The sequence below is a fragment of the Panicum virgatum genome, chromosome 2N, assembly GCF_016808335.1.
Source record: "Panicum virgatum strain AP13 chromosome 2N, P.virgatum_v5, whole genome shotgun sequence".
Taxonomy (NCBI): Eukaryota; Viridiplantae; Streptophyta; class Magnoliopsida; order Poales; family Poaceae; genus Panicum; species Panicum virgatum.
The window spans coordinates 47,068,845-47,085,968 of record NC_053146.1 but is presented as its reverse complement, the minus strand read 5'-3'; the positions used below and the strand labels follow the sequence as shown (position 1 = coordinate 47,085,968).

General features: G+C 45.2%; 1 protein-coding gene across 8 annotated transcripts; it reads right to left on the bottom strand.

The window, feature by feature from the left end:
• Positions 1-169: 169 nt before the first annotated feature.
• Positions 170-12,571, bottom strand: LOC120660792. 8 transcript variants are annotated; one of them, XM_039939429.1, is made up of 17 exons: positions 12,525-12,571; positions 12,234-12,368; positions 12,029-12,127; positions 11,856-11,887; positions 11,712-11,752; positions 11,515-11,586; positions 8,539-8,616; positions 7,726-7,815; positions 7,490-7,624; positions 7,018-7,107; positions 6,786-6,920; positions 5,294-5,383; positions 5,082-5,186; positions 1,199-1,258; positions 665-809; positions 471-544; positions 170-390 (listed from the first exon to the last, which is right to left on the bottom strand). In XM_039939429.1, exons 8-15 carry the CDS (start codon positions 7,784-7,786, stop codon positions 727-729), a joined length of 759 nt encoding a protein of 252 aa, XP_039795363.1. In that variant the 5' UTR covers positions 7,787-7,815; positions 8,539-8,616; positions 11,515-11,586; positions 11,712-11,752; positions 11,856-11,887; positions 12,029-12,127; positions 12,234-12,368; positions 12,525-12,571; the 3' UTR covers positions 170-390; positions 471-544; positions 665-726. The 8 variants fall into 8 exon arrangements, 7 of the variants coding, with proteins under 7 accessions (XP_039795363.1, XP_039795362.1, XP_039795365.1 ...); XM_039939428.1 differs by having other exon boundaries at positions 170-544; XM_039939431.1 differs by having other exon boundaries at positions 170-544; positions 7,726-7,767.
• Between the last annotated feature and the right edge of the window lie 4,553 nt (positions 12,572-17,124).

Here is a 17,124-nt window from a genome sequence, read left to right as displayed (position 1 = left end):
TCACTCAGGACCACCAATAGCACTTAGGGGTGCACACCACCGGCCAGGAGACCTGCATTTTCCTCTGACAAGGGCATTCGTGCCAGCCCACAAGAAGGTTAGCGTCCATGTATACAGAACAATATGACCTACTTACTACATGTATACAGCCCACAAGCTGGAACACGCATGTCCCAAAGCAACGCATAATTAAAGATAGTCCTGATGGCTGGCACTGATCATAGACCAAGTGCTTAACTTCATTTGCCACACACAGTTGACAATCAAGGAAACAGAGTTGGCTGCACGATTACACACAGCATCTCTTACAAGTTCTAGGTAGCTGGCTAGTAGAATGAGGCTCGCAGACCTTAATAGTGTCTGCCATATAGTAGCAGCAGGCACAGATAGAGCAACTAATAATTAAATTAAACAACACCTATGGCAGCACTGGCAGATCAAGGTGGTATATGGTCCGTCGATTTTCTCAGCTTGGTGGTGCTCGTGCTCGGAGCTCACGCCGCGGACGGGTCTCCCCGGCTCAAGTTTCAACCGATTTCGGCATCTGCAGCTCAACAAGTATGAATTCCAACTGTCAGCACCATACTACCATTGCAGAGAAGAAATATAACACCATGGATTACTACTAACTACTAATTTAACTACGAGTAAAAGAACGGCTTGCCTTGCCGAAAGCGCCAGTCGTCCGTTGCCTTTTAGGATGAGGATCCTGCCTGCTTGTCAGAATTAGTGAGCTCCTCCCTTGGGTTCTTTCGATTGAATCCGCTCTCTGCATTGGAGACCTCTTTGATCCAAATGCTCAGTTATCCCTTCACAAGAACATACAAGACTTATCAGGATCACCAAGTAAGGTTTAGGCCACGGTATGATGCTCCTTCCATTTAACTTTACACCCGATGTTCTGTAACAGTGAGCTTTTAAAAGACCAAAAGATTCTGAAACAAGTAGAAGATGCTCTTGGTGTATATTATCATTAGATTCTCCCGCCACTTAAACATTTTTAGCAGAATTCAAGTGTTAATGACTGAGGAAACCGAAATCTTGCACAGTACATCATCGAACCATCATGGCTAATTATCAACTAAATTAATTGTTGGAACATGGAAAACCAAAGATTGTTACCAGCATTGGATATAGTCACGTCAATAGTACATTTAGCGTGCACGAAAATTTCTTGAGGGTGTTTAAATTAATTTACCAGAGTTTTGAAAATGGCTTGCCAAGTTCATAGCCTGTGGGACTGCAGCAACATGAGCACCTGCAACGAGTTCCGGTGATTAGAAATGGCAACATGTAACCAGGTGTACAAATGATATGCCAAGAGGTCCGATAATGCTATTGGGTCAGAATGCAGTTCTAAATTGCCGTGCACATAGGACAGGTGCGAAGTGTAGCAGTAACCAACAGGAGAATGATGATGACAATCTCGAGGGAAAAGAGCTTTTATCATGGATCAACTAAAGATAACTCGAACAAATAGGCATAGCAAACATGGGTTGCAGCTGGATGAAGAATTCAGATGATAGGCCATAGATAACGCATGTAGGGTAGGCAATTATATTAGTTAAAACTAACCACAGCCTCTACAAAGGTGAGAAATATGACGTGACAGTAACTATGTGTTAGAGGAGTCAAGGGCCTATTGGGCCTTAGCCCATTAGAGTTAATTAGTCGCTTGCTTAGGGGTCAAGTAAACCTCTCTATATAAGGAGAGGAGATGTATCAATCTAATCAAGTAAGAGATTAGAAGGAAATCCCTTCTCTCACGCCGGCCGCGGGCGTCTGACGGGGCGAGGTCGCTCCCCCATTTGCCGAGGTCGCGCCCCCAATTGCCGAGGTCGATCGCTGTCAAAGCCGCCTCTTGCATCTCCAAGCGCATCTTCTGTAGCCGTCGCCATGCTAGGAGGCCGCGTGCTGCAGCCTGCAGCCGCACCGCCGCCGATGCCTGGATGCCATCCACGCCCCCGAAGAAAGCGCGTGCGCAGTGCTGTTGCGGTGGCGCGGGGCTAGTGGCGGTGAACGACGGGATTAGCGCAGGAGGGAAGGACAACGGTGCCGGGCTGCTGCTCTCCGCGGCAGCCAGGAGCCCGCAGGCTGGTTGCGGGACCTGCGGCGCGACGAAATCCTCCGGGATAACCGGATCTAACGTCAGAGGCGGCTGCGCTGAGGGTGATGGCGTGCCTATGACCGCCGCCAGCCGCGTCAACTGGTGCGTGGTCGCCGCGATGGAGGAAGGCGGCAGGTGTAAGCATCTAGGCCCTCAAGGTATGTTTTAGTGATTAATGACAACCATTATTGTGACTAATGGATTTGTGCAGCTTAATAGATCATTATCGCTCATTTGGTCATATGTCAAAAGAAGCCCCTCAATTTCATTATCCAAAAAGGCGATCTCGGTATTCAACTCATATATATGTCAAGACTAAGGATCTTTCTAGTCCTAAGTGTCATAAGGTTGAGAAGGACACTTAGGTTAGTATATGTTTTATAGTTTTGTAGTGATCGCACTATTAAGAGGGGTTAAGGCCAAGTAACTTGAGCATGGACATGGTCAATCAAAAATGGATGCACACTATGGTCACTCAGGTTCCTAGAAGTTCAAATAAGTGGTTCTCAACTTATATGTCAAGAATATTCAGATTTCATTCAAGACTCAAATCAGAAAAGGCAAAATCAGAAAAAGTCTTTAACACCGGTTTAACCGACGCTTTCATTTTTCTATACGTCGGTTAAACGAAGTTAGCAGAGTCTGGACAAGTCAATACACCGGTTAAACCGACGCGTTTGAATTGAACGTCGGTGCATTAGTCCAGAGTTGGTTTTTCCAGGGTGTTTCAAGGTTCTGTACACCGGTTAAACCGACGATGTTTGAATTGAGACGTCGGTGCAATTGACCAGTGAGATGGTTTTTTCAGGGATTTCTGAAGTTGTACTCACCGGTTAAACCGACGATGGTTTTGAGTTAACATCGGTGCAGTTGTCCAGAGACTTGATTTTTTAGTTGATCAGTGGACAACTACACTCACCGGTTAAACCGATGATACGTCGGTTAATCTGCTCATGTTGTAACGGCTAGTTTTCAGAAGGGGCAGTTTACATTCATCGGTTAAACCGACGATGACTATTGGAGGTACGTCGGATTAACCGGCGCTACGCAGTTTTCTGGCAGCTTTTTCTCCAACGGCTCTATCCGTGTGAGCTGCCTATATATACCCCTCCAATGGGTCATTTTGTCACTCTTGACACCAGGCAACATCTATACACTCATAATATAGTCAAGAGCCACCTTGAGCTTCATCCTTCACATACTTGATCATTCAATCATTCAAGAAGCAAGGCTAAGGACTTGAGTAGAGAGAAGCTTGTGTGCATCCGTTCTTGGTGATCGGTTCTTACTCAAGTGAAGGCCCTAGCTTGTTACTCTTGGTGATTGGCATCACCTAGGCGATCTTGGTGATCGAGGTGTTTCTTGCGGAGCTTGCCAAGGATTGTGGGATCCCGGAGAAGAAGATTGTACGTGGCTTGATCTCCACCACACCGGGATGGTGAACGGAGACTCTTAGTGAGCGCCCTCGTCTCGGTGACTTGGGAGGTGACAAGACTCTTTGTGAGTGTCACAACGTGGATTAGGGGTGTGTGACAACACATTGATACCACGGGAAAAAAAATCCGGTCGTCTCTTGTCCACTCTCTTTATTCAAGCATTTTATTTCATGCAATTTATTCATGTGCTTGACTTAGAGATCATAACTTAGCTCTACCTTGCTAGGCTTTACTTCTCTTTATATCTCTCTTAGCTTGTGTAGGTAGCTTAGTTATCCGGTTGGTGAATTGGTGCCTTACTAGCATTGCATAGGTTAAGGTTGCTTTATTGTGTTTTAGAAATTGAAAAAGGCCCAATTCACCCCCCTCTTGGTCCATCGATCCTTTCAGCAGGCACTCAACCGGCGCAAGGGTTGCCGTCGGCGGCCACCCGGGTGTCGATGGTGGGCACACGGACGGCGACGGCGGCGACCACACGGGCATCGAGGGCGGCAACCAGACGGGCGGCGACGGCGGCGACCATACAGGCTTCGAGGGTGGCCACGCGACCGGTGCCAGCGCCGCCATCTGTGCGCAGAAGTCGTCCACCTAGCGCTGCAGGAGAAGGTCGCGGATCCCGGCCAACTGTTGGCCCAAGTTGAGGACGGCGGCGGTTAACTGCGCTGGCGTCATGACGAAGTTGGGGGGCGTCGCGCCCTGGGGGAACGACGAGGATGGCGCGGTCGAGGACGAAGAGAGCGCGAGTGCCATGGTCGACGACGGTGGCGGCAGCGGCGGCGGTGGTTGGGGTGCGGAGGTCGCAGGGGGGCCTGACAGCTCTGATACCAGATGTTATGAGCGTGGTGGGATTGAGAGGATTGTGGAGGAAGGAGGGGCGGCTGCTACCGAGCTACAGTACCGCGGTGCTACAGTACCGCGAGTACTGTTCACAAGGCGGCGGCTGCGAGGGCGAGAGAGTGGCGGCTAGGGTTGGGGGCGCGGGGCTTCGCCCACGGCCGGCAAGAGAGAAAGGATTTCCTTCTAATCTCTTGCTTGATTAGATTGATACATCTCCTCTCCTTATATAGAGAGGTTTACTTGACCCCTAAGCAAGCGACTAATTAACCCTAATGGGCTAAGGCCCAATAGACCCTTGACTCCTCTAACACTATGTCAAATTTTTTTCTTGAATACACAGGAGAGCTACGTATCATTGAACTAATAGAAGAAAAGGAGTCATACATAGACCAAAACACCCCCCCCACACACAAACAACACACGACACCAACTATGTCAAATTTTGACCATTATTTCTTGATGTTACATTTTGTGGAATTATAACTGTATGAAATGTCCAAAAGAGGCCTATACTTGCTTCCAAGTCAGTTTTGACTACTAACGAGGGTACAAGAAGACATCAAAGCTACTGCTAGGTATCCATAGATCAAATGTTATTTATTTATGAATTAATGAAATTGAAGCATGATGGATCAAATATTGTTATCAGTGATGCATCCCTCTGATACCAGGTAAGTTCTAGTCCAAGCATCAACACAAACCTGCATTTGTCATCAGTCGGATACCAGAGTTTTCAGGGGTGCTTGATATGGAATTAATCGCAGAATATGGAGCACCGGGAGTCAGTGTGCAACTTGCTGATGTACCTGCATTTGTCACTGATCAGATACCAGAATTTCTAGTAGGGATTGTTTTAACGAAAATCGTCTGTGATACAGGGGAGATTTTCTTAGCACCGGGCTGGCCAAATTACCTGTGTTTGTCACTAACAGCATCCCAAGGGTTTTAGCAGGATCTGTCAAGGTACCAAACATAGTCTGCGAGACTGGAGCAACAATAGCACCTATACAAAGTTGGACAGTTCAAATTAGCAGTAAAGAGCTACCTTATGAAGTGCAAGGTAACATGTAACTTGACGAGGCTTTTACAATGGAGTGTTCTATGAATTCTTATGCACATCAAACAGATGTAAGATCTGAGGCAAAACAAAAGAATTACAGAATGGAAAACATAAGCACCGTGTATCTTTAATTACTCATACATAAAAAGTGGAATAATGAGCATACTACATAGGAACCAAATGATAAGGGGTCACTCTAATTTTTTTCATGAAAAGGTGCTATGAAGTGCATAGGACGCAAGCCCACAAAACAGGCTTTGGTTGAACAGAGGTGAACTTAGAGTCAAGGCATTTAACTGGAACGGAACACTTAGTCTAGTTGCAAAAGGCTGAAAATTAGCATTGCCATCAGATTTAACTTCAAGAATGACATTGAATTGCCATATTATTGCATTCAAGAAACTATGCAGATTCTTATGGATAATCATGATACTTTTAAGTAAATAACTATGTTCAGAGAGTACTAGTACATGGTCACTTAAATATATAGTTTTTTTTCTCTAACTCACAGGACTACGTGTCATCTCATTGAGAAAAGACTCCCAAGAACACAACACACTCGCATCAACCTCAACAAAGAACAGAGGAGCCACTGAACCCAAGAAAAAAAAGACCCAAAACAAACAGGATCTAGAGATAAAGAGAGATTTCGGAGGCCACTCAAATATTACACTTCTCTCTCACAGATAGAGGTTCCAGGGAACAATGGACAGAAAAGAGTTTGTCCAAGATAAAAACATCTTGACAGTCCAGAGTTTCCGGCATGGCTTGTGAAGTTCACCGTTTGCAAGACAGGAGCACCTCGCAGTGAGTTCTGGTGATATGGAAATAGGTACCAGGTGTACTGGTGAAGTTCAAAGGCCAGATGTTGTTACTGAGTTGGCGTGGATTGTTTGGAAAATTTTATTGTGGTTGGAAAAAAATATGAGCCGTTTGTACGTAGAAATCTAACCACCGAAAAAATGAAAGTACCACCGCTACCTTCCAACCAACGTAAAAGAGCTCAGATTGTTTTTTCTAATAATAATGCACATAAAACTTATGCAAATTGCTGGAACCAGCAACCACAACCACAAGGTACCTCCACTGGGCTACAGAGGAACTAGAATATCAACATAAGCTGTGAAACTGACAAGGATATGTGCAGATGAGAGGTAACCAATAGAACTGAAAACAATAGAAGGTTTGAGGACAGGAGCACCCAGCACTGAAGTTTAAGCTCGAAATAATGGTCCTAAAACCAATAACAACAGTAATGCATATACTAACTTGCAATAAAATGCATCAATTGCACTGATGGACTTTTGTGCTCATATGAAATTGGGAGTGCTTTCAGTTAGCATACCTGCATTTGCCATGGAGGTGACACGAGAGTTTCCACAATGGCTTGACAAGCTACCAGAAAGACTCAGCGAGACTGGAGCACCCCTAGTCACCAAGAATGGAGTAACAGGAGTTGCAACATTGCTTGACAATTTACCTGCATTTCACTGTTTGTCACTCAGGTGTCATCGAAGTAACAAAAATAATCTGCAAGGGAGCATCAGGTATTCTTAGCACCCAATTTGTCAATTTACCTGCACTTGCTACTGATGGCCTCCCAGGGTTTATAGTAGGGCCTGTGAAGCTATTAGATGCAGTCTGGGACACTGGAGAAGCAGTGGCACCTGTACGAATTAAACAGTTAAAAGTGACAGCAGATAGCAAGGTACTTATTAGTTGCAGAGCAATTCATCTAAACCTTGAGAGTTACACTGATTTTTCAAAACAGATAAAAGACAACTGAAATAAGGATAACAAAAATGAAATTTTAATCAAAGTGCAGCTTTCAAAGATTAATTTTACGAAAGGGTGACCGAAGTGTAAAAGAACCAAACAGAAGGTCTCTCAATACAATGTTTCGAGCTGAGGTATTACAAAGAGCATCTAGTTGGAATCTATTACTTCCTCCTGTCAACAAAAAGTAGGAAGTTTGCTCGGTGGTGCTCTTTGATGTATAGTAACAACTGATGACAAAAATGGACTAACTACACTAATGAGTTAGCATACCTGCATTTGCCATCAAGGTGACTTCAGAGTTTTCAAAATGGCTTACTAAGCTACCAAACTCAGTCATCAAGACTGGAGCACCTGTTGCCCCCAAGAATGGAGCACCAGCTGTTGGCACATGGCTTGCCAATTCACCTGCATTGTAACAAAAGTTGATAATGGAGTTTCTACCAGGGTTGTCCAAGCACTAAAAATCGAGCAAAGGTGTTCCTAGCATCACACAATTTGCCAATTACCTTCAATTGCCACTGATGACATCCCATGATATGTAGCAGGGCCTGCCAAGCCACCAGACATATTCTTCAGTTAAAGAGCAGAAGCAGCATCTGTAATGAGTAAACAGTTATAAACGACAGCAGATAGAAGGTACCTATTACTTGGAAAACAGTCTTTACCACATACTCCCTAGCATCTACTACACTACAAAATAGTTTGACTTAGGACAAACCCAGAATCCCTTGTATTCAAGGACAGACGGAGTAATTTCTAATTCTCTATGGACAAGAGTGAATCGCGTGGGTAGGAACTAATTGTTAATTTCTGTTCAAAAATAGGAACCAATTGCTAAGGAGTATCTACTTGGGATCTATTACGTCCTCTGGTTAGTGAAAAGTTAGCCCGGTGGTGCTATCAGGTATTTAATGAACTTTGGCACCTTTTGGCATAAGATATTGAATTATGAAATTATTGTATCCCAAAACATTCTTTCTTGGGTCAATCACAACACTATACTTGAATAAGTATGCCCAATCAAATCTTAGAAGAAATGAGCAGCAGTAATCATGAATTAATTTTATTTGGACAACGGTAGTCTTAAACATCAAAAGTGTTGAGGGCGAATTTCATGGATAAACTGCATAGATACAGCTCTGAAGACGAGCGAGAGTTTTACAACTTGTATACCATGCATTTGGGACTGAACATCGGTGCTCTCTAGCAGCAAGTAATTTCAGGGATTAGTTGCTTTTATGGAGGATGGTAGTGGTTCAGAATAATCCTTTTTTCTTACGAAACAATTCAGAATGATCTTAGTAGCGTGTTGAAAATACCTTTCCCTGTCAGTGATGAGGCCACAGAATTGCTAGCATGATCTGTTGAGGTGCCAAATGTAATATTACATGAAGAACCTGCAACGAATGGTTAGAAATGACAGTAGCTACACAACGAGTAATGCACTAAGAAAAAAGTGCAGAGCACCACAAAGTGTTTGCACGGCAGATCTTTTAATAAAAATCCAGAGACTGGGAAAAAAATGTGCACAGGAACCATATAATGAAAGCAAACATAAACATAGATAAATAACCAAATAAGAAAAACAGCAGAACAGCAATAGTGGTAAAAGTTGGTTCAACAGGAGCGAAGTGTAGGAGAGAATAATGCTTGTATTCCTCCAATCCTAAAAGGGTGGGTATATATAATACCTATACATGGGCCTCTAGATGAGCCTCTATACACAAGGGCTCAATATACTCCAACACCCTCCCGCAGTCTGAACTACCGGCGCAACGGTGTTCAAGACTGGACAACAAGAAAGCTAACACCCCCCGCAGTCTGAACTACCGACGCAGCGGTGTTCAAGACTGCACAAGAAGAGAGTACAAATAGAGTACAAAGGGCAAATACCCCCCGCAGCCACAACTAGCCACCGACTACGTTGAGGCTGGATTGAAACTCCGAGAAGGTCGAGGAGGGCAGCCCCTTAGTGAAGATGTCAGCAAACTGGGAGGTAGTCAGGACATGGAGTACCCGAACATCGCCGATTGCTTCGTCCGCTGATGTTGGACGGGGTTGGTGGAGAGATACACGGCGCTGACATTGTCGCAGTAGACAAGCGTGCTCTTGGCGAGCGGGCTGTGGAGCTCCGCCAAGAGCTGTCGTAGCCAGGACGCCTCCGCTACGCCGTTAGCGACAGCCCGGTACTCCGCCTCGGCACTGGAGCGGGAGACAACCGGCTACCGCTTGGACGACCAGGAGACCAGGTTGCCGCCCAGGAAGACGGCGTAGCTGGAAGTGGAGCGACGAGTGTCCGGACAGCCAGCCCAGTCAGCGTTGGTGTAGACCACCAGCTCAGCAGAGGACGAGCGGTGAAGCACCAGGCCGAGGTCCACAGTGCCACGGACGTAGCGGAGGAGATGCTTCAGCGCAACAAGATGTGACTCCCGGGGATCATGCATATGGAGACAGACCTGCTGGACAGCGTAGGTGAGGTCCGGCCTGGTGAAGGTGAGGTATTGTAAAGCACCAGCTAGACTCCGGTAGGCAGCAGGATCAGCCACCAGATCACCCAGATCAGCGGACAGCTTCGCCTGAGTGTCGACAGGAATGGAGCAGGGCTTGCAATCAGTCATCCCAGCCCGCTCTAGGATATCGAGTGCGTACTGCCGCTGGTATAGGAGAAGACCTGACGGGCGAGGCTCAACAGTGACGCCCAAGAAGTGGTGGAGCTGACCGAGATTCTTCATAGCAAACTCCTGCTGCAGAGAGGAGATGACACTCTGAAGCAACCGCTGGCTAGAGGCTATGAGCGCAATGTCATCAACGTAGAGCAGCAGATAGGAAGTCTCATCTCCACGGCGGTAGACGAAGAGAAACGTGTCAGACTTGGCCTCGGTGAACCCCAATGTAAGCAAGAACGTGGCGAACCGAGAGTACCAAGCCCGAGGAGCCTGCTTCAGTCCATAGAGAGACTTGTTGAGCCGGTAGACCATGTCCGGACGACTCGAATCCACAAATCCCGCTGGCTGAGAGCAGTAGATAGTCTCTGACAGAGTGCCGTGAAGAAACGCATTCTTTACGTCCAGTTGGTGCACAGGCCAAGAGCGCGAGAGCGCAAGCAAGAGGACCGTGCGCACCGTAGCGGGCTTCACGACTGGGCTGAAGGTCTCATCATAGCCCACACCAGGCCGCTGAGTGAACCCCCGGAGAACCCAGCGAGCCTTGTAGCGCTCCAGTGTGCCATCAGCCCGACGCTTATGCGTCCAGATCCACTTGCCAGTCACCACATTGCAACCAGACGGACGCGGCACGAGGTCCCACGTCTGGTTGGCAAGAAGAGCCGCGTACTCCTCTTCCATCACGCGACGCCAGTGAGGATCTGCCAAGGCGTCGCGGACAGAGGAGGGCACCGGAGAGACCCACGGCTCTCCCTCGGTGGCGGAGAGAGTCGCGGCCTGAGACGCCATCCGCGGAGTCACCATGGGATGGATATGCCGAGGATCCCGATGGATGACTGGCGGGTGGTATAGCTCCGGCTCGGCTCGAGAGGGAGCCGGAGGCGGCGGCGGCGGCGACGGCTCCGGCATTGGCGTCGCGCGCCCCACCTAGCCAACCCGACCATAAAACCCAGGTGTTATAGTGGGAGGGGTGGTGGCTTTTATTCATAGTCCATCATTCCCCCTACGGTGTGCGAGCCCGGCGTAGCCCGCAGCAGGTTCTAGTGCCCGGTGTAGCCCGCAGCAGGTCTCAGCACACGAGAGGCGCAGGGGAAATCGCGCGGCGGAAATGCGTGGCCGGGTGGGTTCGAACCCGGGACCTCGGCTCTGGTACCATGTGGGAGAGAATAATGCTTGTATTCCTCTAACCCTAGAAGAGTGGGTATATATAATACCTATATATGGGCCTCTATATACAAGGGCTCAATATACTCCAACACGAAGAACTGGCCATATCAAAGAAGTAGTGAAGCATGGCAGTAACGAAGCTAGGAGAAGATAGTTTGCTTTAGTTTTGCAATGAATCAATGTAAAATGTCCTAATGTGGTCTATTTTGCAAAGCATTAATTAATCAGATGAGAGGCTATCTTCTTTTAAGGAAAAAGACCATGTGAAGGCAAAACTAAAGTTCAATGGGGACAGAATTGAAATCTGTTTGCCACAAATTTACTGTGACGATACTGCCCAAAAGGATTAAACAAATAGCTCATGCCTCATGCCATGTAAAATCTGCATATTAAGTGCATACATCAAGAGCATTTCTAAGCTAAGTTTAATTTGGCAGAGGGCGGATGAAACAAGTGCGAATTTACCTTCCTTTCCAGTTCTCTGAAGTGTCTTCTCCTGAAATTTGCCGGGCAAACTGCCAGCTATCAAACTTTCATCTGATCCAGTCCCAACGAAAATAAGAGTAGAAACATACATCAGCTCAGTGTTAACTACTGTATGACAGTTCATGAAAAAAAAACAAACTGAGCTCAAAGGTAAATGAATATACTGGTTGCTTTACCTACAAAAAAGCCACCCAATTCAGTGTCTTGTTTAGCAGTTCTGTGATTGAGAAAAAAACATATTTAGTAGTCTTTCAAGCGTAATTGCTAGAACCTACATTGCTTAATTACAAGATGACTGAAATAGAAGCAGGACACCATACCGTCAGGTGATTCCTGAGAGAGACTTGGCAATCTACAAAAACAAGAAGGAAAAACTTGCAATAATAAGAACTCGTTGAGAAATGCACTAGTAAAAGGTATTAGAAGCAGCAGCAGTTTGAATAATTGATTGACTCCTCTCAAGATTGGTAGCAGCATTATATATGGAGTGTACCTGCTCCTTTTCCGAAGATAGAGCTTGGCAACAGCCAGTGTAGTTGCTTGTGGCCGCCTGTCGCAGGCTTGCTTCTTCACGTGGCTACTCCGGCGGAAGCTGGCAAGGTTTAATGCCATTAGTTGCAATGAAATCGATTTGGGGGTGCCATTGAAAGTGGAGACCGACAAACTAGTGTGAGGTTTCAGTTTAATCTAAGCCGGACCAGATGGGAAGAACATTGTGCGGCTCCATTGGGCCACCAGGCAACAGTGCCACTTGTCTCAGCTCTGGAGTCTGGTAAGCCAAGTCTTCGACGATCTCCGCCGCCCTGCGCCGCACGCATTCCCAGTCAAAGAGCCTGTTACATTACATGTCCAAGATCAGTTCGATTTACTAGTCCATCACCATGTACTGTCTGAACAAGAATTTGATTTGATTTGAGGCACACGAACAAGCAGCAAATTAAAACGCGTTCGCAATTGGAATGGATAGATCTGGATCGATCGATGTGTACCTGTCTTGGTGCCGCCTGTGGCGTATAATGGCGGCGATGATGGAGCGTGTTAGAAGCGACGGCGAACAAAACGATGAAAAATAGAAAGATCAAACCGCAGAAAGACACGAAGATTTAACGTGGAAAACCCCTCCAATGCGAAGGGTAAAAACCACGGGCGCCAGCCAGCAAGAACTTCACTATATCGGGTGTTTGTGTACAACGCCTATCGGCGGCTTACAAGAGGAATAATAGGATTGATTTTCTCCGGTGAAGCCTATGGGTTAGATATATAGGAGAGTCACGTGGTCTCCTCAACTTCTACTAGCAATGTGGGATTAAAAGTTTGTACCACATGGGCCTTAATGGGCCAAGCCCAAATTCCAACACTCTCCCATCAGAATTTGGATCACAATATAACATACTCCACCTTGAGACAAATTCCTTCTTGTAGCATATCAAAATCATCACCTGAACACAACAAAGAACAGAACTTCTGGCGCCAAATAGCCTCTTGGGCTAAACTGTCAAACCAACTAAGCTTGAGCAAAGCTCAAACTTAGCTACAGGAACTGGTTTAGTCAACATATCAGCTGGATTATCATGAGTACTGATCTTGCATACCTTCAATTTACCTTGTGAAATAATATCACGAACATAATGGTACTTGACATCAATATGCTTTGTCCTTTCATGAAACATCTGATCTTTAGTGAGGCAAATATCACTTTGACTGTCACAGAATAGATCAATGCAAGAACCAACTCCACACAGCTCAATAAACAAACCTTTCAGCCAAACTGCCTCCTTGCACGCTTCAGCAATAGCCATATATTCTGCTTCTGTGGTAGACATAGCAACAACAGGCTGCAAAGTAGCTTTCCAACTCACAGCACAACTGCTAACAGTGAACACATAACCTATGAGTGACCTGCGCCTATCCAAATCAGCAGCATAATCTGAATCCACATAACCAATGAGTCCCTGATCAGTTCTCCCAAACTTCAAACAAGAATCTGCTGTTCCTCTGAGGTACCTGAAAATCCACTGAACTGCCTTCCAGTGTTCTTTACCAGGATTAGACATGTATCTGCTAACCAAACTCATAGCATATGATAAATCTGGGCGAGAGCAAACCATGGCATACATCAAAGAACCAACAGCACTAGAATATGGGACTTTTGACATGTATTCAACATCCTCCTCAGAACTAGGGCACTGAGCAGCTGACAATTTAAAGTGAGGTGCAATAGGAGTACTAACTGGCTTTGAATCATGCATATTGAAACGCTGAAGAACCTTGTTAATGTAATTATGCTGAACTAAGAAATAATAAACCAGATTTTCTGTCTCTAGTAATCTCCATACCTAGAATTTTCTTAGCAACACCAAGATCCTTCATATCAAATTCACTACTCAACAATTTCTTTACTGTAGTGATTTCTTTTCTGCTCTTGGCAGCAATAAGCATGTCATCAACATATAACAGCAAGTATATAGGTGATTCCTCAACAATCTTAATGTAAACACAGCTATCATATTCAGATCTTTTAAAACCATGTAACAACATAAATGAATCAAACCTCTTATACCACTGACGAGGAGACTGTTTCAAACCATACAAGGATTTCTTTAATTTGCAAACATAATTCTCTTTGCTTGGCACTATGAATCCTTCTGGCTGATCCATGTAAATTTCCTCTTCAAGCTCTCCATGTAAAAATGCAGTCTTCACATCTAACTGCTCAAGCTCAAGATCATGCATAGCAACAATACTAAAGAAAGTCCGAATTGAGCTATGCTTCACAACTGGAGAGAACACATCATTATAGTCAACACCAGGAATCTGACTGAAACCTTTTGCAACTAACCTTGCCTTAAATCTTGGAGGCTCACTAGAAGACAAACCCTCCTTTCTCTTGAAGACCCATTTGCAGCGAACAGTCTTCTTTTTCTCAGGCAAGCTTACAATCTCCCATGTGCCATTCTTCTCAAGAGACTGCATCTCCTCATGCATAGCTGAGATCCACTTCTCCTTATCAACTGAATCAATGGCTTCAGAATATGTTGCTGGCTCACTAGCATACTCCACCTGTTCAGCACAACTCAAAGCATAATAAGTCAGATTACACTCCTCAATTAAACGGTTTGGAGGTCCACAACTCCTCTTTGATCTGCGAAGAGCAATAGGTAAATCTACATCCTCCTCATGCTGCAAATCAGACTGTGAAACTGGAGGTGAGTGCTGAACAGTATCAGGAACACTATCTGAAACATCATTACCAACAACTTCATTTTTCTGGTCATCCATAAGCTCCACCTGCACACTAACTTGTGACTGCAATTTCTCAACTAAAGCATCATCTGTGGACAAACTGTCAGTAAACATCACAGATTCATTGAAAACAACACTTCTGCTCATAAAAGTCTTTCTAGTTTCAGGATTCCACAATTTATATCCTTTGACTCCCGAACCATAACCAAGAAACAGACATTTAATAGCTCTAGGCTCTAATTTTCCATTATCAACATGAGCATAAGCAGTGCAGCCAAAAACTCTCAAGTGTGAATAATCTGCAGGTGTACCAGACCATACCTCAATAGGAGTCTTCTTGTTGAGTGGAATAGAAGGCGATCTGTTGATCAAATAACATGCTGTATTAGCAGCCTCAGCCCAAAAACGCTTGTTCATATGGGCATTGGACAGCATGCAACGAGCCTTCGAGATGATAGTCCTGTTCATACGCTCGGCCACACCATTCTGCTGAGGAGTGTATGGTATGGTGTGATGCCTAACAATGCCTTCTTTTCTGCAATAATCATCAAAAGCATCCGAACAGAACTCTCCACCATTATCAGTTCGAAGCACCTTGACCTTCTTCTCAGTTTGCCTTTCTATCATAACTATCCATTCTATAAAAGCAGCAAAAGTATCATCTTTGCTTTTCAGAAAATAAGGCCAGACTCTTCTAGAGTAATCATCAATAATGGTAAGCATATAACGAGCACCACCATATGAAGGCTTACGTGAAGGACCCCACAAATCAGCATGAACGTAATCAAGTGTACCTTTTGTGGTATGAACAGAGGTATTGAATTTGACCCTCTTATGCTTACCAAATACACAATGCTCACAGAACTTCTTGCCACTCAGAATGCAGCCATCCAGCAAGTTTCTCTTCATCAATTCTGCCATACTGAGTTCACTCATGTGTCCAAGACGCATATGCCAAAGGTCAGTCTTACTAGGTTCAGCATTAGCAACATTAGCAGTAGAAACAGAACCATGCAAAGTACAACCTCTGAGAACATATAAATTTGAAGGATTGAGATCACCCAGCAAACATACAAGAGAACCTTTAGATACCTTCACAACTCCACCTGAACCGGTGTATTTGAGTCCTTCTTTATCAAGTGTGCTCAACGAGATCAGATTTCTTTTCATCCCTGGTATGTGCCTTACATTCTTCAGTATGCGAATCATGCCATCATGGGTATTGATCTGAACAGAGCCAATGCCAATAATCTCACACGGGTTATCATCTCCCATGCGCACAAAATCACCGTTCTGCAAAGACTCATAGGAACTGAACCAATCTCTATTAGTGCAGATATGAAAAGAACATGCAGAATCAAGAATCCACTCATCATGACCAGCAACACAACCAGCAAAGACAACCAAACAATCTGACTCAGAGTTTTCACCAGCAGAAGCAACACTAGCCTTACCATCAGATTTATTTTTCTTCTTCTCCTTATTCTGCAATTTCCAGCAATCCTCAATCATATGAGATTTCTTCTTGCAATACTTACAGAATTTCTTCTTGGGACCTTTGGACTGGGAGCGGCCTCTACCGTCATTGCTCTTGCCACGATCGTTGTTATCACTTGAGGATCTTTGCTCTGATCTGCCTCTGACATGCAAAGCGTCGCCCCTAGAGGACGAGCCATCTGTCTGCACCATGCCTTTCATCTTCTCCTTAGACTGGAGTGCCTCACAAACTTCCGCAAGGGTTAGTTCATCACGGCTTAATAGTATGGTGTCACGGAAACTTGCATAAGAACTTGGCAAAGAGCATAATAAAAGAAGACCTAAGTCCTCATCTTCATACTTAACCTCCATCGACCCTAGGTCAGCAACGATCTCCTTGAAGACAGATAGGTGACCCATCACCGAATCACCCTCCTGCATCTTAAGCGTGTACAGCTTCAACTTCATATGCAATTTACTGGTAAGATCCTTCGACATGCAGATCGATTCCAGTTTTAGCCACAATTCTGCAGCAGTCTTTTCCTGCAGCACTTCTTGTAGAATATCATTAGATAGATGAAGCTGAATAAGAGAAAGAGCCTTACGGTCCTTGCGCTTCTCCTCATCGGTCCACTCATCCTTCTTTTTCTTCCCGAATTTTTCCAGCGCCTCATCAAGATCATTGGTTTGTGCCAGAATAGCTCTCATCTTGACTTGCCACAGCGAGAACCTTGTCTTGTAGTCCAACATCGGTAGATCCATACTTCATCGACGCCATCACGAAACCCAAACTTGAAACCACGGCTCTGATACCACTTGTTAGAAGCGACGGCGAACAAAACGATGAAAAATAGAAAGATCAAACCGCAG

Bases quoted from the DNA above. Each gene is read 5' to 3' on its own strand.
- LOC120660792 (XM_039939428.1), bottom strand. From the start codon at position 7,786: ATGTCTGGTGGCTTGGCAGGCCCTGCTACATATCATGGGATGTCATCA. The intron at 7,108-7,489 runs GTATGCTAACTC...TAATTCGTACAG, and splicing joins CACCTTGATGGCAAATGCAG to GTGCCACTGCTTCTCCAGTG. The intron at 5,187-5,293 runs GTAATTTGGCCA...TGACAAATGCAG, and splicing joins GCTGTTAGTGACAAACACAG to GTACATCAGCAAGTTGCACA.